This window comes from Anas platyrhynchos, chromosome 2 (genome assembly GCF_047663525.1).
Source record: "Anas platyrhynchos isolate ZD024472 breed Pekin duck chromosome 2, IASCAAS_PekinDuck_T2T, whole genome shotgun sequence".
Classification (NCBI taxonomy): domain Eukaryota; kingdom Metazoa; phylum Chordata; class Aves; order Anseriformes; family Anatidae; genus Anas; species Anas platyrhynchos.
This window is the reverse complement of record NC_092588.1, coordinates 97,119,724-97,144,116: the sequence shown is the minus strand read 5'-3', so window position 1 is coordinate 97,144,116 and position 24,393 is coordinate 97,119,724. Positions and strand designations below refer to the sequence as shown.

Sequence of the window (24,393 nt, the reverse complement as noted above, 5' to 3'; positions counted from 1 at the left end):
TGGATAACAGTGCTCCAGTGGTATGACCCAATGACCTTAGTGTTTTATGGGCTTTCTGATTTTGTTTGGAGTATGGGATTTTTTTCTTCAATCTCAGAACATTGGATTACTTCGTTATCAGAGGGCCAGGGAAAAGTTAGTTATGCTCATACTTGAAAAGGTTAAATAAAACTGCTTGTCAGTTAGGCCAACATCAGGCTTGAGTACTAATAAAAAATGTATTTGCAGAATATTGATTTTTTTTTATTATTACTTTATTTTTTTATTTGGAGGAAAGTTTTTGAACATCCAGAGTTTGATAATATATTTACATTTCTCTAAGCTTTGGCCATGTCTGTTAAGCTATTTGGTTGGTTTTAATATAAGATAACAGTGACTGACAAAATGGGCTTGTTAGCTTGTTAGTAGGGGTAGTAGAGTATTATTTGAATTAGGCTGAGTTTAGGTATATGGTTCAAAGAAATGTTAAGTGGTGTGGAAAAGGTGCAAATAGTTTATTTCTAGTATGATACGCTTATTAAGGAAAGGAGATGAAGCTTGGTGAATGCTGGAAAACTTAGCAGAAGGATGAGTTGTATTGGTAGAAGGGCTTCTTGTGATTCTGCTATTGTTGATTACACATTGTTAGCCGAAGCTAAATCAATTCAAGTTCACTTACAGGCATAGTTTTAAATAACTTCAGGATGAGTTAGATTCCTGTCATTAGAAGATATTACTTTACTATTTCTCCCAATTAAAAAAAAAAAAAAAACCAACAAAAAAAACATACAAGCTAAAACAAAAAATTGCAAGACAGGTTTCAAATTAACTCAGCCCATCCCTGATTAATGGTGGATCACTCTAAGGAAAACTAACTGAACGCTCTGTCTGTGGAGTTTCTGGAATCCGAGTTAAGTACTTTCATCTGCTTGGTTGCAAAATTAGATAATCTAATCATCCTGACATGTTGCATTCTTCAGAGATGAAACTGTCTTATTTCAGTTTCGAAGTGAGGATAAAATAGTCTGCCACTACAGCCTTGTAATCACATACAAGACAGCCACAATTGCCAGCACACAGCTTCCAATCAAATGTGAAACCAAAGAGTTAGCAGCAAAAGCTGCTCTTTGGATCCATGGGATCTGTGCTCTTTGCCACTGCAAACCTTTCTGAATTGAAAAACGCTAAGGGTTTTGTAGCGTAGAGGTGAAACAGACAAAAGAAAATTTAGGGTACCAAAGCATCCTAAAATCTTGGTCGTAATAATTTCCTGTTCTTACATGGTGGGAACCATTTATTGATTAGGCATCATGTAAGAGACTCACTCAGATAATTGCAAACTGTATTTTGGGCAATGTTTGAAAGCAGCAGCATGTTGTTTTGTGAGGCAGATTCTTTGTATTCCTTTCACGGAAAACAGCTAATAGTAAATGACTTGATGTCAGATGGGTGCAGTCTTGTTTAACCCACTGAAGTTCCTCGAGCTGTGACGTGTGTGGCATCACAAGACTCGGTGCAGCGCTGGAGGACAGAGCAGCGTGACCCAGCTAGCCAGAGTGCATGGGAAAATGGCCGCTCGGAGTAGATTTTCATTAAAAAGTTTTAAATTCCAAGGCTTGAACTAATGTTTTCCATGAATCCCTTGGGAATACTTCTAAAACCAGATGATAGGATGCAGTTGGATGCTTAACTATGAATGACACTCGTTTACAGAGATTTTCTGGGTCTTTGCCAGATATTGCTGCTTGCTGTGCCTTTGACCATGTATGGGCACGTCCATCCAGGTTACGAAAGAAAGACACGGAGGCTCTATGGCAGGGTCTTCACCTGCTGTCTCTCACCAGCCATGTCTGCTGCTTACAGTGTGTGGTGGATATGGTCTGTCTGTCTCCCATGCTTTCACGGCACACTTACCTAGATGCACTGAGTTTCTTGTTCTGTAGGTATTTGAAAGCTCTGCAAGATACCTGCATGAATTGATGAAACGTAAGAATTTAAATCCCCACCACCTAGGAAGGTATTAGTGCTGCCTGCAGGTACTCAGTTACTGCAGGCCACTTGTCAGAAGGTGACTTCAGGAATTTAGCCACACTTACAAGCATACAGGGTCAGGAAAAACGTATGGTGTGGCATTTCTACAGAGCTCCTGACCTTCCTTTTTCATTGTTGTAAACACACATTCAAACTTGTACTTGATTAATTGCTTTTTCTGAATAAGCATTCTGCTATGAGAGTGTAATAATTTAATGATTTTTGCTGGGAATTTGTGTGCCAGAGAATAAAGTCGATACCTTGTAGCACTTGGCAATACTACAGTTCTTAACCTTATCATCTGCAATATTTTGAAAGTGTTACAGGTTTCTTATGCTTACAGAGAGCTCCGTTATGTGAGGGCTCTGTGGTTACTGCATGCAAGAGAGCAAAAAGAATTAAAGGAATCAGAAGTTAATCTCCTGCGTGCTAAAGCTTGTGAGTAGTAAACTCTTGGCTGAGTTGACTGTGTGCCTGGGGATTACTGCCTTGAGTTCTGGCATCAATTGTGTACAATAAAATTTCTCTGTAGCACTCTCGAGGGAAAAAAAGATCTATTCACAACAATTAAAACTTAAGTTTTTCAAATGCTGCATATGCATTCCCAGGCTCTCGCTGCTTTGGACTGGACACTTCTGGAAGGATAGAAATTGTGCAGTTATAGAAAGGGTAACTTGGTGGTGTCTTAGGCTGCTGGGTGTTGTGTGTTTCAGTTTTGTTGTTTGTTCTTTAATCGTGTCTTAAACCTTTCCAACTTTGTGGTTAGGCACGCTCGAGCAGGAGATGGAATTAAGTGACCTCCAAGTCCACTCCAATTTACCTTCTCCTGTGACTGACTACCCAGGTAGCCCAGAGCTGGGCGTTCTTGTTTTGTGAAGATGCATTAATGATTTTTTCTTTTTTGCCTTTTTGTTTGGTTAGGAACCAGCTCATAATTACCGCAGGCTTCAGACAGCCATGGTATTGCTGTATTTGTTTGTCAAGACCTAGGAGCAAAATGGATAGGTCTGGCTTGGATAGGATCCTTGCTGAAAAGTAGGGGAAAATAATGTTCTGCAAATTCAGAGGTTAAATACAGAGCCCCAGCTTCTTTGGAGTTACTTATTGCTGTTTTCTGTGCTTCTGAACATCCTCTTAATTACAGTCAGTGTTTTACTTGTGCAAGAGGTATTTAGTTTGACTTTCTGCAGAGTGCTAATTTATCTTGTAGTTTGGAGTTGCATCACATAACCAGTGACTGCAAAGAGTTTGCAACAAGTTTCAGGTGTGGTTGTGAGCCAATCCATTTCAGCTGTGCAAATGGGTATGTGCAAGCACTTAAGTAGCATTGAGGAGATCTCTCAAATCTTGAGCTGGAAAAGAGGCCATCCAGATGGGATTTATTATCCAAGTTTCTACTCTCTGAAAGTTCATTACTGCATCTTCTCTAAGGGTTCACCTAGTTACTTTTAACTTAATTTTCTCTCCCCAGGTAATGATCAGGAGGCTTAAGAAGTATGTTAAGCAACACTGTGGCGTAAACATCTGCAAACTTATTTGCAGCCACTTGCTGTTAGGAATAAATGGCTGGCATAATTAATTTATTGATTTTGTGTCAAGAAAGCAGCTTCACTAATAATTAATAGAAATTGTCTTAATATCAGAAAAAGCATGATTAAATGTGTGAGCAGTTCAAAAGAGCCAAACTGCTAATGTGATTTTCTTTTTTTTCACTGCTGTGGGTCAGACTGGCGGATACAACAGTGCTTATAGCTCTCTTTTCACCGAATGCTGCTTTATCAGGGAGATGCACCTGATGCTGGCATTGGCGATAATTCTTGAGATATGAAGTGTTAGCTATTCATTTGCCATGTGTCTTGAGCTTTCTGTTTCACAACCTGCTTCCTGCAAGAGGATGGAGCTGTGCTGCAGATGGGTGGTCACAACTCGGGCAGGCGCTCCCACACCCAAAACTTGCATCATGTCTTGCGCTGCAGCAGTTGTCTTGTTGAGTCAGGCTTCCATCCGAGCACTGAGCTAACAGAAACCATTACAGTCACGTCACCTCTGGCACAGCAGATTGCAGCGAGATTGCATTATCTTCCCATCTCTCTGCCTCTATAGCAGGAAACCCTCACTTTCTAGGATTCCTTTCCCAAGCATTGCACTAAAAGCAGACAAACAAATATGTTATATCTTTTTAATAACCTGGACTAGAGTATAGCTACATTTCTAGCCTAGTTGGGTTGTTTGGGCAGGGGGGATTAGTGCTCTCTCTCTCTCTTTCTCTCTCTCAATTTTGTACTGGCATCGGTATTCTTCTTGAGAGTTTTTCATCTTTTGAACAGGAGTTAAACTATTGGGACATTTTATATGCTTAGATGGGTTCTATTACTGAGTTTAAAAAAAAAGTTGTGATTTAAATTTAAAATGTATGAATCAACAAATATCAAAATAATTTGGATTTTATAAGCAAAGCAAGTTTGCTCTGAAGCAGAAAGGTCAGCAATTCTTTGTCAGACTTCTTATTCATTGAATCCTTTTCCTAGTGTTTAAAATCAATGGCTAAATTGCCAAGCATTTAATCTCATTCATTTTACAGGTTGAGCAGTCAAAAGTTTTAATCAAAGAAGGTGGTGTTCAGTTACTGCTTACAATAGTTGACACACCAGGATTTGGAGATGCTGTGGATAATAGTAATTGGTAAGACATTCTTTGTGTTTTCCCACAAAATTCTGTATCTCTTTTGTATGTGTGAGACAATGCATTCTGACTTTTTTCAAAATGTACACTTTGATCTTCAGTTAAAATGTTCATGGCTTTAAACTTGTCTGCAGTTTGCTATTAACTGAAAACTTAGACTACTGTAGTTTCTATTACCATTATGACTTGATTGAAACACAATCAGCTTTTCTCTAATTATCTTTAAAGTGAATGGAACCTTTAGAACTGTATCAACACTTACAGTATGCTAAACCTAGTTGTATGCTCTCACAAGATTTGACCAGAAAGTATATTCCTTTGGTGTATTCCTATACTCTCTTTAAGGATTTTCTTTAATGCTATTACAGTGATGGTAATGGTGTTTGAAAGGGTTTTTCAGTGAGCTAGTAGATTGTATCTGTACAGCTATGTAACTTGATAGTGTGTTGAGGAGCTGGTTGCTTACAATATACTGTGTTGAATTCTTTTAATAAAAAAAAAAGTCATAGGGAAATAGTGTACACTTAATTCTTAGCAAAGTCAGACTTTTTTACATAAGTGATGTAACTTACAGGTTTTTATTCATGTAACCTCTGCAGCTGGCAGCCTGTTATTGACTACATCGACAGTAAATTCGAGGACTACCTGAACGCAGAATCTCGAGTAAACAGACGTCAGATGCCAGATAATAGAGTGCAGTGCTGTTTATACTTCATTGCTCCTTCAGGACATGGGTTAGTATTAGTGTATTTTGTTTCCTTTCTCTGTCTATATCTAAAACACCCAAATTTGGCATTCTTATGTATGGAAAGTTCCAGATATGGCTTCTTAATTAACTGCAGACCATGTTTAATTTCAAAGACGAACTTACTTTGACTTGTCAAACATCAGCAAGCGTGCCAGGTAATAAGTTAGAACACGAGAAAATATGATGGTGCATTAATAACATAACAAGAAAAAAATAGAACAATTAAAAAACACATAAGTATTCAAAAGTGCCAGGATTGCTTCTGATACGTATGTCTTTGCCCAAACACATTTAAATTTCAACTGTAGAAGCTGGTTCACATCTCAGGCAACAGGATTTTTCTTTCCCTCTGAGGTTAATGATAAAATCAAAGATTGAAAGCTACTTGCATCCTTTTAAGAATGTTTTATTCACCTGGAGTGTAATCCTTTGACTAGTGACAATTGCAATATCCATGTTCTGTATTTTATTTTTCCAGTTATTATGCAATCCTTCACCCCTTCCTATTTTTAACTTGATCAGACTTCTATCTAGTGGTGGAGAGAGGGAACTGCATTTCCAGGGTGTATTAGATGCAGGCCAGCTAGATCTGAAATTTGTTGCTTAGCATTTTATTGTATTACAAGTGATTAAATTTCTCAGAGACTCCTTAAGTGGTACCTTCAAAACCAGGAGGAGGAGAAGATAAGTAGCCTATTCTGTTGAATAGATGGAAAGTAGTAAAATGCTGTGAAGGAAGTAATGAAGAAATCCTGAGGAATATTCCTCTGGTAGTGAAAAAAGCCTGTTCAAAATTCAGCTTCTCTAGTTAGCATCTGAATGGTTCCAGTAACCATTTTTGAACTACACAGAGTTCTAAACTTTGGAAAGAAAATGCTATTTTTCTAATGTAGACTTGTCTTCACTAAACTTCTTTTGATCAACATGCGTGTTAATCAAGCAAGTGCTGTAGTTGGGAACTATCCTCCTCCTTTGGCAGCTGCCCATCAGCCAGAAGTTGATTTAGGTGGCTTTTTGAAATGAGAGGGAAAGCATACAAGGGTGAATGGATAGCCACACCAGTGCTCTTAAACTAGACATACATTAATGTTAGCTATTTAAAGGAATCATGCTGTGACTTTCAGCAGCAAGTAGAAGCTGTTAAACTGGAGATAAATACGTTTTCTGTGACGTTTTGTTTATTCTTTTATGTATGTATGTATATGGTTTCAAGGAGAAGCTAATTTGAGTACCAAATAAATCTGTTCCTAATCCTAATTTATTTAATATGAGAAATAATCTTGTTAAATCCTTTAAGTGAATCCTTTAAGCCTGACTGAACTTGTTATAATTCTAAAGCATTAATGCATCAAAACCTATGGCTTTACTTTAGCAAACAGGAACTATTGACCATTTTGACCCGTACCTGGTATTCTGATGTACCTGTGTGGTGGGTGTTTTTTTTTTTTTTTTTTTTTAAGTCATTGCCATCCTCTTTCGTAATGTTCTTTTGTTAAACATAGTACTTCAGAGATGAGATACTTCTGTTTTGTTTGTATGCAGGCCACAGTTTTAACTGTCTTTAGCAATACATATAAAAAAGAATCTTACAGCTCACTCTCAGGAAAGGACATGTAAATAAACATAATTTTCAGAAAGTAGAGCTGGATATGTGAACATGGTATGATTCACAACTATAAACTCCTACCAAGTCAGGTTTTAAATAGAACTATTTTCCGGCTAATGACACGAGCCTTGGTAGAAGAATTTTTATCACTTGCTTAAATGAATGTAATTTCAGCTAGCAGAATTCTCTTGACTGCTTAGTAACATTAACGTATGATTTACTTTCATAGCATTATACTATGCTAAGGAATTCCTATAGCAGTTGCTGGTAGTCTTTTCTGAATTTCATTCAACCATCTATCACTTATAAATCAGTGCCTTAAGAACAGTTGTCAGGACAAATCCTGAATCATTTGTATGTTCTTGTTCAAAGCCTTGCAATTTATATTAATTAATGCTGTCTTTCAGACTTAAGCCTTTGGATATAGAGTTTATGAAGCGCCTGCATGAAAAAGTGAACATAATTCCACTCATTGCCAAAGCAGACACACTTACACCTGAGGAATGCCAACAGTTTAAAAAACAGGTGAGTTGAAAGATGAATATTTACGACGTGGACTAATTTAGTAAGCCGGTCCCTATGGAAATGGTGAGATTTAACTTCTTGTATGCAAAATTTAAACCCTGAAGCAGTGACTTGAGACAGCAAAGCTAAGTAATTTATATCTCTAGATTTAATTATATTTCTTGGTGAAATCTTGTTTCTGTCCGCAGGGAAAGATGTTTTAAGTGTAGCATGATTCTTGGCAGGGCAAGTATTTCACTACTGAGATAAAAATCAGTAAGGTAGGAAGGGAACTTTCAAGATTTAGGTGCCTAACAGAAGTTGTTTAAACTAAAGAAAAGAAAACAATAAAACGTCCAAACCAACTAACCAAAAACAAACAAAGAATCCCCAAAACACACACAAAAACAGTATTTAACAGTATTTACACTGTTACTGACTTTATTAGCACTTCAATATGAAAGTGAATGCCATGTAAAGATACATTAAATACTAGCTTTGAAACAGTATGCCTCTGTTAAGCTTTGGGCTGTAGCAATGTATTTTAAAGATGGTTAGATAATTGCAACATTGACACAATGAAATTTTCTTTGTGTTTTTACAATAAATTTAGTAGTAATGCTTCCCAAGTGGATTGTTTTATTTCAGCTATGCAAGGAGGAGGATAAGGAGAACACAGAATAGGATAAAATGAGACATGAAGTTGATTTTGTTGAACTGAGTCCCATCCTAGTTTTAAAAAAACACAGGTTCTGAAAAAAAAAAGTTGGCATTAAGAAATGCTGTGCAAAAAGTTCTTGATTTAAGACTTAAAATGCAATGACATTTTCTGCCTTGGAGAAGTGTAGGCAAGATGCTGTAGACCTGAAGTCCATTTTGTTAGCTTTTCAAGTGGTTTTTCTTTGGATGTAACCCTGTGTGGAAGGGGGAAAAAAAAGGTAGAATGCAGAATATTTCTTAGTACATACATAGCTTTATCAATGAGTTGATGTTAAATGCGGCAGACTTTCCAAAATGAAACTTTGAAAAGAAGTCCTTGCCTGAATTGGAAGCATATATTTCTTGTAAGATTGCAAACTCATGAACCAGAAATATTCCCAAAGGCTCTGCAATGTAGCTGTCAGCTAAATGGCATAATACTTTTCCATTCCAAAATTCTGGAAAACTAATCAGTTTGTTTCTAAAAATATGCTTCGGACAAATCAGGCACCAAAACAGTAAAGCCTCATTTTTGATCAGGCTGTCAGTTATTCTTACATTTTCATTAGTGCCTGCAAATATTTTTCAACCCAACTTGCCACTGGAATCAGTCCATCAGTCACAAGCTCTATCTAAAATAGATGATCTTGCTTCAAGCAATCGGTGCTCAGGCAAGCTGGAAACAGAAAAGAATAGGTGTGACAGCAGTAGCTGTTGTGGGAATTAAAAGGGCTGAAGTATGCCAGCAGTTATCTACTCAGTTTTTTTTTTTATAAGGTATTCAGTTGCTAGACTAGTCTGAGAATTTAAGTTTGATCATATTAGTTTTTGCATGTGCAGTTGGAGCAGCCATTCATGTAAATCTCCCTGTTGGCCCAGACGTAGAAAACTGCTGGTTGATTCTTGTTCCTTGCATTGATGGACAGCATTCCATTAGCTATGAGGTCTTTGGCTCTAATCCACATTCTCCTGCCACAGGAGTGATGGTCCTGCTAATAATCCCTTGGAGTAGCCTGATGGTGTTAAATGTGTATAAGTTCTATGATGTAAGTTAATCACCTTAGTATGCAAAGAGGGGGAATCAGATTTCATAGTCTTATAATTTATTTCTTGCTGCATACCTCAAGCAAATAACATGTTCTTGTTTTTAGATAATGAAAGAAATCCAAGAACACAAAATTAAAATATATGAATTTCCAGAAACAGATGATGAAGAAGAAAGTAAGATTGTTAAAAAGATAAAGGTAAATATATCTTTAACTGCATCTCTTTTGCTTTGATTGGGGGGGAGGGAAAGGGGAGGAGCGTGAAAAGCTTTTTGTTGATAGTGAAGAACCCACCAAAATGTAGAGGATAAAAAGATGAGAGGTTGTTCAAAGATGCACTGTTTCTTATTTGAGAGAATGAAGTTCTTCTCAGATTTGCTTTAGTCCTTTAATGGGTGAAATTTAGAACGAGAACATGAGATCACATTCTCATTGATAAATTTTTGAAAGATTACAGATCACTTGCTTTCTTTTTATTTAATCCCTGTTTGACTTCTACCTGCCTGCCACACTTCATTTGACTGTGAGCTTGGTAGGAGGCAAGGAAGGTGTGCAGTGGCATGAATTGCATGCATTGTACTCAATAGAAGTGATGTCTGACCAATTGATATACCAAAACCTTAATTTAGACGAATGACTAAAAGAAATCAGAATGACTGTTGGGCTGTCAGGCTGTTGCATGACTTCTTTGTTTACTTGTGTTTTTTGGTTCGTTCTTTCATGTTGAAGTCCATCTTGTGGATGGACTTATCTTTTTTGCTCAGTAACTTTAACAGCCTATAAAAGCTTTTACATCTTTTGTTACTGTGGGAATCGCCTAGGATAGATAAAACACAAATGGCACAAATGAATGCTATTCTGGGACTAAGATGTGCTAGCCTAAAGGAGAAGAGGAAGAATGAAAGCAAGGATGGAAGTCCAAAATATTTGGCTTTGTATGCTGTTCCTTTCAGCTATTTGAAGCAGCTCTTGACTACTTTGCTTGTTATACTGAAAAGATTTTTGCTTCAGTTGAAAACAAGGACCTGAATTAGTGTTTTTGGCAAATGTTTGAAAATTGGATGCAAGATCCAGTCAAAACAACAACCCTTGTAGCCAGTGGGGATACAAAGTGATAAATAATTACTGTGCAAGTTAATTAAATAGAAAATGGTTTTGCCTGTGCAGTTTACCAAGTAACAGTAGTGTCTGCTTCTTACCCAGATTTACAGTATGTGACAGTGTATAGGGAATTTCAGAAAGGTGTGTGTGTAGAATGTGTGTAATAAAAACAAGTCAGAGGTTAGTGAATGCAACTATTCTGGCTGTTTGGGCAAGCTGCACCACAGTGTTACAGCACCCAACTGGTCTCAGTCAAGTTTATACATGATATGCTTATGGTATATTTTTGCATTAGAGAAGTTTGATTTTTAAAGCAATACTTTATGTTGTAGGATCGTTTACCTCTTGCTGTGGTAGGTAGTAATACGATCATTGAAGTCAATGGCAAGAGAGTTAGAGGAAGGCAGTACCCGTGGGGAGTTGCAGAAGGTAAGGCTTTTTCATTATTTGTGGCCATTTGAAACGTATTAGGATTCAAATGTTTAAAAACATTTGAAATGTTTTTAAAATGCTTGGTATAATGTACATTGGAAATCTATTGAACGTACTATTTTTTGTTATTCTGACAGGAACAAGGTAAAGGTTCAGCAACGTGTAATTTTGCAAGCAGATTCCTGTTGAAGCTTCACTGAGGAACTGTAAAAACCCGTAGTAACTTATTACAGTTCCTACATAAGATGAGGCTTAAATTCCAAGTGTTTACTAGCATTCTTATTTTAATTTCTTACATATAAACTGTGTTTATTTCTTGAATTCTTTTTTTTTTTCAGGGTATTCACATTATAAATGTTAATTTGATCAGCTTCACTAGCATAAATTCAGTTTAAAGTTTCTGTAAGAATTTAAATACCCAAATTCTTATACCTATCAAATACCCAAAATATATTAGCCTTAATTGTTGGGGCTTAGCAACAGGAAGGTAGCTTGTATTGAATTGAATAGTTTTCATAGTTCCTTTTCTTCCTTTGTTTAGATCTTTCTAACAGTAGAAGATAAGCTTTAAAGATAACGATGTTCTTCTGACAACCATTGCTTGTGCTTCAAATCTATTTACCTATTTGAAACAGCACATGAAAAATAAAGCTCGCACCATGCCATATAAAGAAAAGAATTGTTATAAACTTGCGTTGTTTTTCCATTATGATTACACGTTTTTTCCTTGTAGTGTGCATGTATTGAAGAAAGAGAAGATTTTTCTCACTATTTCTGCCTTTCAAGGGCAATGACTATAAATTCAATATGGGTCAAAATAGCAAAGAATCCAAGCACAGTATGGACCAATACTTTAAAAAGCTGCAGTATGTCTCTTTAAAGTACGTCTGGCAGGAAATGAGGTTTGGCACAAAGCAAAAACCAGCTGCACCAGAGATGATCAAGCTTTATTTTAAGGCTCTTGCGTTAGTATTTTGAAATGTACAAAATGGTACTGCTCTTCTTTATTTTAAAACAAACTTGAGAAATGTTTCACACTCGGGTTGTAGACAAGTGCATCAAATTGAATATACAGACTTCCTTTGTTTAGTTGAACAACAAAAGATGCATTAAAATTGAACTAAAGACTTGCATCTCCTTTGGTGGGGCTGGAGGGAGAAATAGACTTCATAAAGTCTGTCTTCTAAAGGTTTTGGGCATAACTGGATCTAGACTGAGGTCTTCAGTTAATGTCTGACCTTCAATAATACAGCTGTGCTGACAGGGCTTCCAAGGGATCATGAAGTTAGTTAAACTGGCAAAACTGTTTCTGCTGAGGTGGTTTATTCTGCTATACTGATTCAGGGTGCAATTTTCTAGTATGGCTTAAGGGAACCTACCTTGGCTGGTGAGATGTACTGATAAAGTCGTATCACTAATTCTCTTCTACTGTAAACACGCATCCTGTGTGAGTGAAAAAAGTCTGGGCGTAACCTGTTGAATGAGCATAGGAAGTGGATGATGTCTTTGAGTAAAGCATATATTTTGGTTGGAGTCTCAAGAAAAAATTATCATTTTCCACAGTTGAAAATGGGGAACACTGTGACTTCACAATTCTGAGGAACATGTTGATAAGGTAAGCAACTAATGGGTAACATGGAGTTTTCTAGTATGTCTAACAGGCTGGAAAGTTTTATGTTGGAGGAAAAAAAGATCTAAACTTGTGAGTTCATACTAATCCAGTGCTTTTAGTTGTAAACAAAATTTGTACTCTTTGAAACCAATTTGTTTAACCATATATCTAGCTAGTGGTGCCAGTGAATTTTTTTTATTGGATACCACTCTTCTTTCTGATTTGTTCTTTTTTTTTTTTTAAAGGTGATAAACGATAGGAACCCAAGTTGTCTGTTAGTGCTGACGTGTACTTAGTTGCAGGCATCTTCTTAAATTTTCAGTGTCAGCATTTTCTAAAGCAACCTTCATTGTGTTAAGCGCTGAGAGATTTTTCTTCCTGTATTCACAGCGGTTCAGTAAGTTCATCTGCTCTAACAATTGCTAGTTCAGTGCAAAATAATCAGCTATTTCTGTGACTTAGCTGTCTTGACAACTCTTATTTAAATGGAAGAATGACAACGTTGTGGGGAATGGGGCTTTAATGGCAGAATATAGTTTGAGTCAATCTGCACAAGGCGCAGAGACTAATTTTGCACATAGTATTTTGTATTTGTGTACTAAGCTGATAAATTACACTTATTGACAGAACTCATATGCAGGACCTGAAGGATGTCACTAACAATGTACATTATGAGAACTATAGGAGCAGAAAACTGGCAGCTGTTACCTACAACGGTGTTGACAACAACAAAAACAAAGGGCAGCTAACAAAGTAAGTTTTTGTTGAGATTGTATTGCTCTTTAATCCTTCCGCTATTTTTTAGTTGGTTTCATGGTGGGAATTATTTATTTCACTTTCTATTCTTCAGTCATTTGCCTCTTTGCTGCATTCTGGTCTGTGAACACTATACTTCTGGCTTACTCATGTTTTGTTCTGTTTCATAAAGGTTTACACTAGTCTTCAGTGAATAGGTTAAAAAAATGGGGTTTAGTTGGATTCAGTTTTGAAGAGAAACCATACGTTCACTGTTTCTAAGTTGTATTTCATTAGTAGATACTGGAAAATTTTTGTGCAGTAGTGTTTCTATTTTGGTATATATACTATTTTGGCATTATTTCTTTTTGTATGAATACTCAATAGTCAGCATCAGGGATGTTTTTGAGAGAAAAATAGATCAATGTTTATTTAGCAACTTTGGCAATCCAGACGCACTGTCATTATTGAATGGCTGCCATGGCTTCTTCTAAGGTTGTTTATCATGATAGTGGAATTATTGCAACATCTTCATCCATTGTGAGAGGAAAGTTGCAATGCAGGGGTTTTGCTTTTATTTTTGTTGCAGTTTTTGCTCTTTAATGCTAGTAAGTCATCTTGACGGCCACTGACCTTGACGGTCATCTTGACGGCAAGCTGTTTGCCAACACGGTAAAATTATTTGAAGATTTAAAAGCAAGCTTTATTGAATTCTTCATATACAATACTATTTGAGAATACCATGTTTTTTCATTTAATACATGCATTTCCCCAGTTCTATATTTATCAACAATAATCAGTTATTAAATTATTATGAATTAGTGATGTAGTGAGGTCAAGTCTCAGACAGAAGTAGTCCTCAAATATATTTATAGCACAGTGGTTACTTTTCACTTATATTTATTGCCATCACGTTATCCCTGATTTACATGTCAAGGCTCCTAAGTACATATAGCAAGTATGTTGGAACTTTTTCTCAAGCTGCACTTCATCCTCATGACAGTACAGTATTATGGCTGAGAGGGGAGGAGTTTTAAAGACAGAAATTACTAAATGAAATAGTCACCATGGAGAACAAAATAGCACAGCTAGGAGAACAACAGGGAAGAAAGCCCTCTTGAGCCTTTGGTTGGAAGATCTTTAGCCTAATTCTTTGTTCAATGACAGTGGATTAAAGAAAATGCAGAATAGAGAATTACTCACTGCCTCCAGCATCTATCTAACTTGCTATTGTTATACTTTTTTAGTGTACTGTTCACTTTATTTTTTACTGTGCTATTTGCTATCATTGTACTGAAAAGTGAAACTTTTTATTGCTCTTTTGTGTATCATAGGAATTTGTTTTGATTTTTTAATGCAGTGTTTAGTAGCAGTTTCTCTCTGTTTCTGAATCTCAGTGGATTTTCTTCGGATTTAGAAGAACCTTGGTTTTTGTGATAACATTTACTATTTCTTGTGTTTTGTGCCTGTTTGTATTTATGTTAGTCTGTACCTACAGACTTAATCTATTAGTTATATCCAAGGTACTGATTGTTGGTTTTCTTCTTTAAGAAAGTGATTTTTTGATTCCCATACTACAAACAAAGTAAGATGCATTTCTGTATATATACCTGTACCAGAAGGACTTCAAAAACTATGTTTGTGTTCTTCCTCTTTCAGTCTTTTCAATCTTGTCAATCAGTTGCTAATTTCTGAAACTTTTTTCCACTAGGATTTGTGCTCCAAATGTTTGGAATTACTTTGCTTTCAGAATCATGCTTATTTTTTTGTCATCTGAGGTCACTGTGCTGTTCCACCTGAATATTTATAGTTAAAAGTGCCTTTTGGAACTCATTTTCTTGCTAAGAAATCTGCTGCACATAATATTGCAGCACTGAATCTCTGATGTGAATTAATAAAGGTGGCACTCAGAGCTATCAGTTTTTTTTTCTCAAGAAATAAGTTAACAGTTTGATTCAGCCATCTGAAAGATGGCAAAATCTATTGCAAACATACAAAATTTTGAATTTTTTGCAGTTTTTCTTCAAACTCAGGGTGACTTAAAAAATTATAAATCATGAATGCACATGCAGGTTATGAAGGAGCTGATGCTATTCTTGTCTTGCTACTTTTTCCATATGTTGAATTATCAGCATTTTTTTTTAAGCCAAAAAGCATGTTAAAGCTTAGTGTGCTTTCATGGTTTTGAATTTAGTATAGGTGAATCAGCATAGAGAAAATTTTCCTAATAACCATGCATGTCTTCCTAGAAATTAATTGAAAGGGGGAAGAATGAATGTTAACGCTTTATCTGTGCATCTCCTGAAGAATCTTATGTTTGGCTGCTTCCTTTTTTGAAAGAAGTGTCTGTGTCTCAAAATGGAGCAATATCTGACTTGTCCTCTGGAAATCTGATTCTTTAATGGGAGATGGGTCCAGTGTCTCTGTCTGAGAATAGAGACATGCTCTGATGCTGTCTGGTGGTGTTACAAGCATCCTGTTAAACACAGATACAACCTCTGGCTCTGGAAACTCCTAACCTGCTGTTTCTTTTGTAAACTGGAAGAGATTGTACAAGCTGTGGTTATTGCACTTCTCCAAAAGCTATTGGAGACAAGATCTTTTTACCTTCAATGCAGCTATATTTTTCTGATCCTAGCGGATCTTTATTTTTCAGGCAACTGTTAACTTATTTCTTTGAACAAAAGTGCAAATGTGAAAATCAGTATGAGTCCATGTTACAAGATTTAATAATACTGTGCAGATGAACTGAAGCAATTTGTTCTGTCTAGATGATAATTTTCTTTGATTTTTCCCTCCTTTGCTTTGGTAAAACTGTAATCGACTTTTCTACAAGTAACACACTGACCTAAGAGCCATCCAAAGCATGCACCATGATTACGTAGTGTTTTTGTGTTTTAGGTTTAGTGTCTGATTCCTTCAAATTGTCAAGATCATTCCATCTCTTAAATAATATATAAATAATCATCAAGGGTAATCTTCAGGTATATCAATAACTTGTCTCTTCACACTGTGCAGTAACTATAATTTCACATGTGCACTCTGTGGCATATGCTAAAATTTGCATTTGCTCTGAAATATAAAATTCTTAAATTGCTATGCAAAGTTGATATTTTCAGTGAGTTTCAACATAAAACCATATTTCATTGAAAGTCGTGTTGTATACTGTAAAGATCAGCCTTATTTATCTAGGGATTTGTTCAATAAACTGGCACACTGGGTCACAAAATACACAATGCATAAATCCTTCTAACTGCCTAGTTTGAACTACTTCTAATTCCTTTTGACCATAATTCTTACTGTTATCTTACCAAAAAGCCAAGGTTCTATTCTTCCTTTTCACCGGAGAGAAGGAAATTCAGTGAAATAGTTCTAGGGTATTAAACCCATCTTACTTGTGAGATTTAATATGAGAATCTTGTTTTCAGACAATTTTTTCTCCTCTTATGGTGTATGTGAAATGCTAACCCAACACAAGCTCAGGGTAAAGCATCAAGTTCAGGGGAAATAACTGCAGTGAAGCCTCCTCCAGAGCTGAGCACAGCCTCCGGTGAGACCTCTGCTGGCCATTGATGTGAAGTGCTCTTTTGGCAGCACAGGAACATTATTAATTTCATTAATAAAAGGACATAATTGATAACATCCTTTACTAGGAGATAATTTTTAATGAGTAGATAAGCCTCGATATGGCTTAGGTTTCATAAAACTTGTTTATAGCAAGTGGTTGTTCGTGTCACTAAACTATTTAAAATTGCTTGAAGAGCTTGCATACTCTAGGTAAACTATTGCTGAAAATATCTGCACATCAAATCTGCGTTAATATCTACACGGTGTAGTGATTTACTAACTGAACTTTAAATATAATAAGCTTTAACTAACAGTCTTTCCTGTTACTGTGGAAAAACTTGCTTTCTGGGGGAGCAGATAATTAGCTTTAGGACTCTATTAATAATGAATTTACTTTTTTAATTACTGCTTTTTGGTTTTGTGGTTTTATTTAAGCATGCTAAGCTAAGCCTCTGTATTTTTTGTTTTTTAGATTTGACACAGTTGAAGGCATGTAAGTGGTCATTTAAATTTTTCCAAAAAAACGTAGACAAAAATTATTTAAACACAAAAAGGGTTTTACTGTTTAATGTTTCAAATTTATAACAGTTTTCTGTTACCCAGCTCTTGCCATTGTTTTTTTTCCCTAGCTGTTTTTTTGTTGTTGGTGGTTTTCTTATAAAGCACTGGTAATGTAAATTTTAAGAACTTATAAATAATTTCAGGGACAAATATCTCTGTAAAAACCCTTTCTCTTTGGGAACTTTTTGGCTAAGCCTCAAGACAAATATGGTCAAATTTCAACAATGAGTAGAAAAGGCTGTTTCAGTGCATAAATTGTGAAATTTACCCAGTTTCTATCTCAAGCTTCATCATGTTTATATAGATGCTTATGAAAATTCCACTAATTCTTTATGCTTATCTGTAAATTTACAAGTTTTCATTGAATTGGGAAATCAATTACTTCAACTTTTTCTGACCATGGGTTTATCTTACTACTGGCTTGCAGAGGTTCCACTTTGCACATATGCAGAATAACTTTTTAACTTTTGCAGATCTTAGAGGGCTGCTTTGACACACATCCTGTTAAATCAGTTTTACATATTAATTACATTTACATATAATATGTAAATGTTTTACATATTTATTTAGTGTTTTGCTTTTAGCTCTTTTTTGCTTAAGCCCCTTGTATTATTTTATCCTGAAATAAAGGATAATGTGTACTTACCCATGTCACATACTTATGACCCAACAAAACTAGCTGTGACCTCTGTTGTAAAAATCTCAGCTGTAAATGTTCACTTGTAAGTTTATCAAATGTTCTGTGCGGACTGTTTTTTGCCACTTTCTCAAATTCTCAAATAAGCTTGCCTGACATCTGTGTTAGACGATGAGGCTGTCAACAGAAGGACAGTACTACTTCCCTCCCAAGTCTATGGGAAATGCAGCAATGATCTGTTAGTATTCAGATCCATGTCTCAGTTAATTTTTGAAGAACAGGCATATTTGAGAACTTTACAGCTCTAAAAGTAACAGTGAAATAGTTTTATTAGGACAGATGGTTAGCTTACACAAATACTGCTACTCACCTCCTCTTTCATTCTCTTCTTACGCGAGATATTTTTTGTGTATTATTATATGTGACCCGTGTTTAACCAAGTTTTTTTCCTTGACAAAAGTTCCTAGCAGTTGGCCTTTTGAATGGCTAGAGAGCATTAGACTGAGGATCAGTTTCAGTTCCATATGTAATACAGAATTTTATTCACCAGTCCAAACTTGGCAACTATTAGTTCAGATTCAATCAGATTTTTTGTGGAAATGCCATTTTCTTTTTCCTTACCACTCCTGATGGTCACCTTTAAAGCACATTTTAAAATGCTGGTATTTGAAAAACTGTTCACGTGGCCTAAACTTTATGGGACCCTGCTTACTTTCACTGTATGGCTAGTTGTCGAAAGCAAGCAATAAGGATAAACTGAGCCATTAACAGTCAAAACAGATCTTAAAAAACACATTTTAACTATGGCTGATATGTAAGCTCATTCCTTTAAGAATGAGTGGTACATTCTGAATCAAAATGGATGTTGCTAATTTTATTTCAGTCATTGCTGGAAGTTCCTTAATTAGTTTGCCTCCTAGAGTACTTTTTCTGCATGAATTGAAGCAGAACAGTTTGGAGTTTTTATGTTTGTTTTAAGCACTGAAAGTGAAAATAATATTTCTGCTAGGGCTTAAACTTGCCATCTCTAATTTATAATTTGCTTGCCTGAGCAAATTATGCATACATTACAGCAGATAGCCTTTGTTGTTGATTGTAACTGCTCCCTATACATTGTTTTCTCCATTTTTATTAATAAGACAACTAAAACTGATGTTTTCCAAAGCCATGCATACTCAAAACTGAAAAAAGAGGCCAGTGATTTGTTTGGGTTGCTTTTGTTGAACGGCATGAAATTCTTATGATAAGGCTGTATATAGCAATCATCCTTAGATCAAAACCATCCTGTTTATTGGGTATTTAATGGGAAACTTGCTGTTCAGAGCTTGCACCACATTCGTGTGGGTCGCAAGCTTATACAGCTTTAAAAATTCTGTAGGATTCCAAGGAGTAGTAAGCATTAAATAAATATATAAATATATATAAATATATATATATATATATATGAAATTATATTATTTTTATACATCAATTTAATGAATAATTTTCTAAAGGAAATTCTTCCAGCTATCATTTTGATGAATGTTCAGTTGCCCAAAACTTTTTTGCTATGTTATCTCTTTGGAAGTATGACCACCTCATTCAACACAGTTGCAATGCTAACTTGATGCTTACTATCACTCTGAACAGTGACAATTTAAAGGAAAAATGGGACTTCTGTCTGAAACACCGTTAAAAAATTTTTATTAATCTGTTCTACATAAAGGTTCTATATTGATTTATATATATATTTGAACTGCAAAGAACAAGATGCCTGAAGATCACTTGGAAGATACTCATTTTTTTTTATTACTCGTAACTTTGGTTTATTCCCTACCTATGACCAGGTTCTACCAAAGATAAAAAGTCAAGAGTTTCTTTAACTTTAATGTAATATAAATCAAAAAGGGGGGAGGGGGGGAGATATACTGTATGAAATTTCCTTTTGGTAGGAAGCTTAACAGTTAATGAAATAATGCAAAATGAATTTAGGCTGTGTTATTTATCATAATGCTTCAGCATTTTTATCTTTTTTTATACAGATACCCAAATATTACAGAAAGAAAAAAAAGTTATTATTAGCTAACTACTTCTTCTGGATTTGTGGCAGGAGCCCGTTGGCACAGATGGAAGAGGAAAGGAGAGAGCATGTAGCCAAAATGAAAAAAATGGAAATGGAGATGGAACAGGTGTTTGAGATGAAAGTCAAAGAAAAAGTTCAGAAACTGAAGGACTCTGAAGCTGAGGTAAGGAAAATGTCTTAAATATGCTTGAAAGTGAACAAATACAAAGATGGTTCTTTTCTCCAAGATTTTCCAACATTTTATGTGTAACAAAAACTCAGTTATTTTTCCCAGCTTTTTCTCTTTGCTGAAATAGTATAAGCACAAACTTCAAATGCAACTTTAATGTTCATATACATTCTTGTTTTATTTTCACAATCACAGTATTTTAAAATACTCCTTAATTTTCTTACCCTCTCTTTTAAAATATTAAAATACTATTAAAATATTAAAATACTGTTATTACTATTAAAATATTCCCCTCTTTGGAATATTTTATACCTGTTTTCTTACAATTGTTTAAAAAAGTTCTTCAGACTTTCATGTTTTACATAAGCTGATTTAGTTAATAATAATTTGCTTTGCATACTGAAAAGGCATTTGAGGAACTTCTGATACAGTGTCTAAGGGGTAATCTAAATAAGAGTTACTAGATGAAGAAAGAGGCAGGCATATCTTGTTGGCACTATTTTTGTATCATTTAAACATATATAAATTTTATTGATATTTAACTCCTAATTTCTGTCTCATCCAGGTGAATGGATTTTATTCACAGTGAAATTGTTTTTATGGGTTTCAAGCAGTCCTTGAAGTGTTTTCTTTTTAAGAGACTAGTATAAAATTACATTAAACTAGAAAATTAATTTTAAGTTTTGGGTAAGCAGCTTCTCTCAAGAAGCTTAATGAAAGAGCTTTAAATAGTCAATGTTCATAAAGATACAGTGTGGCTCCAAATTTGAGGGAAAGTGAGGAAATTTGGCAGGGTAGTTGAAATGCTTGCCAGTCTAGGCATTGTAAGGAGCCACTGTATACTGAGTCAGGTTGATGGCTTGCATTTTTTTCAGTCTATTTTTTTGTTCATTAAAAGAAGTCAATAGGTAAACAAAGGATATAAATACTAAGGTAGACCAGTCGGAAATTTAGGAGTTTTAAAGCTAAGTGTTTTATTTGAATCACAGTGTTTATTTAGGCATTGATGAACTTTTGCTTCCTTAATTTCTGTAAATATTTCAAACCCATTTATAATTCTGGCTTCCACAATGTGCTGTGACAACAACTCTGTAGATAAATTGTTATATGAAAAACAGGGCAAAAAAAATGTCTTTTTGCATGTACTATCTCTCAACTTTTTTCACTGATAGCATCTTGCTGAATTGAACAAACAATTAGAAACTGGTAAGTTCTTTTCCCCCCCTTTCTTCATTCATGACTTCGTAAACTCCATTGTATATCTTTATAAGTAGGCAGTAGACCGTGCTGAGTTTAAAGTATATTAAAAAAAAAAAAAAAGTAAAATCTGTGTTAAAGGGTTTGCATAAGAATAAGGACTTGTAAGAGAGAAGAGGGAGTTTTAATGAACTCGTTTAAAAAAACTTGTTGTAGCACATGAAGGGGATTACTTTTCCTCACAGTGTCTCCATTCTCGCATCCAGGGCATTTGATTGCCGGTCCCATCACCAGAAGCTTTCAGGAGAGACTTCTTATGCAATACTGGCAGTGTAGACAATTCACTTCAGTAATACTACTAATAATTAATTTAATTAGTGAGTAAATTAATCCATTTAATAATGTTTTTCCAAACAGATCCTTAAAGTAGTTAACGCTATAGGATGAAATCACTGTGTGTTTTTTTTCCTACACACAAAGTCAAAGCTACTATGTTATGTATTACTGATATTAAAATATTTTGTAATTTGCTTAAGGTTTGCATCAAATACCAACATTTCCTTGAGTTTCCTGTTGCTTGCTGCATGTAACTGGCTACAACTCCTATTTGTGACTCAGGCAGCATTTGGGGAGTTTTCTGTGAGCTTTACAACGTGTTTAAGGGATTTAAAACGCTTTTCTTTGTGTTTAATTATACCCATAACCTTAGAACTTTTAGTTTAATAGTTACTTTCTCTGAAGAGAAACTGATACTATCTCACTTTAGTATAGTTGCTGATGTTTGTTGCTGCAATGTTCTGTGTCCTTGCTGAGTGTGTTCATGACTTTTTCTATAGCTGCAGCGACGCCATGAGCAAATGAAAAAGAATTTGGAGGCACAACACAAAGAATTAGAGGAAAAGCGTCGCCAGTTTGAGGATGAGAAAGCAAACTGGGAAGCTCAGCAACGTATTCTGGAACAACAGAATTCCTCCAGGTAAATTGATTCTTAATCTGCAGTTCATGGTAAATGTTCTGTAGCTTTCTGTTAAAAGGAAATTGCCATAGTAATAATGGTCAGTGGTGTTTAACCTCTATGGAAATTCACATAAAATCCAATAAAAAAATGAAACTGCAGTTAGGTACAGATGAACACCTCTCAAAAATACTGGGATTATTATTAGCTTCGAAAGCAAGTTTTAATCTGGAAAAATGCTATATTCATACATAGCCAGATCTATCTAAAAAAAAGTTGTATTTGAAAGGTAGATCGTATCAGACTTCTGAAGGGTGGAGAGCTAAAGCTTCAAGAATTAAACTGATTAAGTCTGATATCCAAAAGATGGGGTATCGTGATAAATGCACTGCTTGACTTCATGCACAAGTGCTATGAATATAATACATTTTCATACAGTGTATTGGAACCTGTAAGACTTGAGAAAATGCTTATTTAAAAAAAAATCATGTAAAAAAGTGAATTTAATAACATGTATTCGATGTTTTACTTTTTTTTTTTTTATATCATTGTAGAACCTTGGAAAAGAACAAGAAGAAAGGGAAGATATTTTAAATGCATCATTTTGACCACCAGTTATGTATTAGTTGCCAATATGCCAGCCTGGACATCAGTGTTTGTTGGATCCGTTTGATCAATTTTGCACCAGTTGTATCCATAGTAATGGATTTAACAGCATGACAAATTTTTGTTAATTTTGATGGAGAATGAGATGCCTTGAATTGTCTAGGGTGTTGTGTACTTGGAAAAATAACAGCTCTAAGTACCTTTTTTCCTTTTTTTTAAACAGATGTCATTTTAATGCAAAAGAAAACATTTTACTATTGTACAATCATGTTCTGGTGGTTTGACGGTTTACAGGATACTCAAAAATGCAAGGACTCAAGACGGTTTTTAGTGAGGACAAATTGCCATAGTATGATGCAAACAATGCTTCTTTATTACTATAATACAAGAATTCCATTCAGTGCAGCATATACAATAATGTAATTTAGTCTAACACAGTTGACCCTATTTTTGACACTTCCATTGTTTAAAAGTACACATGGAAAAACAAAAGTCGTAGGCTTAAAGTGCACCTAAGCTTTTTTTAACAACCCTTTTATGTTTTGGATTCTTTAAATATATGCTATTCTCATTTAGTAACTTCTTTAGCCTGAAGGATCTCATTACTGCTTCATTTTTGTAATAACATTTAATTTAGATATTTTTCCATATATTGGCCCTCCTAAATAGAATATAGCTTCTTTCATATGGTAGGAACCAGTGAGTAAAACTTTCCTTTAACTCCCTTTTTACATTTTATGGTAAGTAGCAGGAAAATGCATTTATAGGTCATTTCTAGGCAAAATTGTGGAGTTAACTACCAACCTGTTTCTACCTGTGTGCAGTCTTTCTTTATTTTACTAGAAATGGGAATATGGCCTCAAGAAAAAGTCACCATTTCGCATTTAGCTGTATTCATATACTGCATTTCTGTATTTTTTTTTGTTTGTATTGTAAAAAGTCACATAATAAACAATGTTGTGATGTAACATGGTGATGTGTCAGAAATCTTAAAGGAGTTGTATAGCCAAGCACTTACTCGGGAAGTGCTTCAGTTTTCTCTTTCCCACAGGCCTTGTCTTCATCCCACATTGACCTGTCTTTGAATTTCCTGAGGAATTAGCCTAAAGTACAGAAATGCCTGTGAGTTGTTGAATTGTTAGTAAATCTTGTGTGAGTGAGTAGCCGGGGGCCAGCTGTGATCTGCATTGGCTGAATAAGTATCTAGCTTGTCCAGAAGAGGGCACCAGCTGTCCACACTCTCCTGCTGTGTGTCAGACCTGCTCCAGGCCCAGGAATGCTGCCTTTTGCATCGTCTTTTATGCCCTATAGAAGCTTTTATGTGCATCTAGCTGCATTATAACACATGTGCAGCCTCTTCAGGAACTTCTGTCATTGGCAAGCATTTGTTTTCTATCCTTTTATTTTGATTTCAAAGTGAATTGAGACAGTTTTAGTAGTAGTAGTAGTCAGGAACTTGGTATT

The 24,393-nt window shown here is 35.3% G+C and overlaps 1 protein-coding gene across 2 annotated transcripts in view; it reads left to right on the top strand.

Annotated features, from left to right (window-relative positions):
- Positions 1-23,897, top strand: part of SEPTIN7 (septin 7) — a 76,689-nt gene extending 52,792 nt beyond the window's left edge. For both annotated transcript variants that reach the window (XM_038174626.2, XM_005014243.5), the window contains 11 exons: positions 4,592-4,692; positions 5,292-5,426; positions 7,454-7,571; positions 9,401-9,493; positions 10,729-10,825; positions 12,392-12,443; positions 13,068-13,193; positions 17,215-17,235; positions 20,030-20,165; positions 22,205-22,344; positions 22,878-23,897. In XM_038174626.2, coding sequence (XP_038030554.1) covers positions 4,592-4,692; positions 5,292-5,426; positions 7,454-7,571; positions 9,401-9,493; positions 10,729-10,825; positions 12,392-12,443; positions 13,068-13,193; positions 17,215-17,235; positions 20,030-20,165; positions 22,205-22,344; positions 22,878-22,917 — 1,059 coding nt within the window. In that variant the 3' untranslated portion in view covers positions 22,918-23,897. The remainder of the gene's footprint in view (positions 1-4,591; positions 4,693-5,291; positions 5,427-7,453; positions 7,572-9,400; positions 9,494-10,728; positions 10,826-12,391; positions 12,444-13,067; positions 13,194-17,214; positions 17,236-20,029; positions 20,166-22,204; positions 22,345-22,877) is intronic.
- The last annotated feature ends 496 nt before the right edge of the window (positions 23,898-24,393 follow it).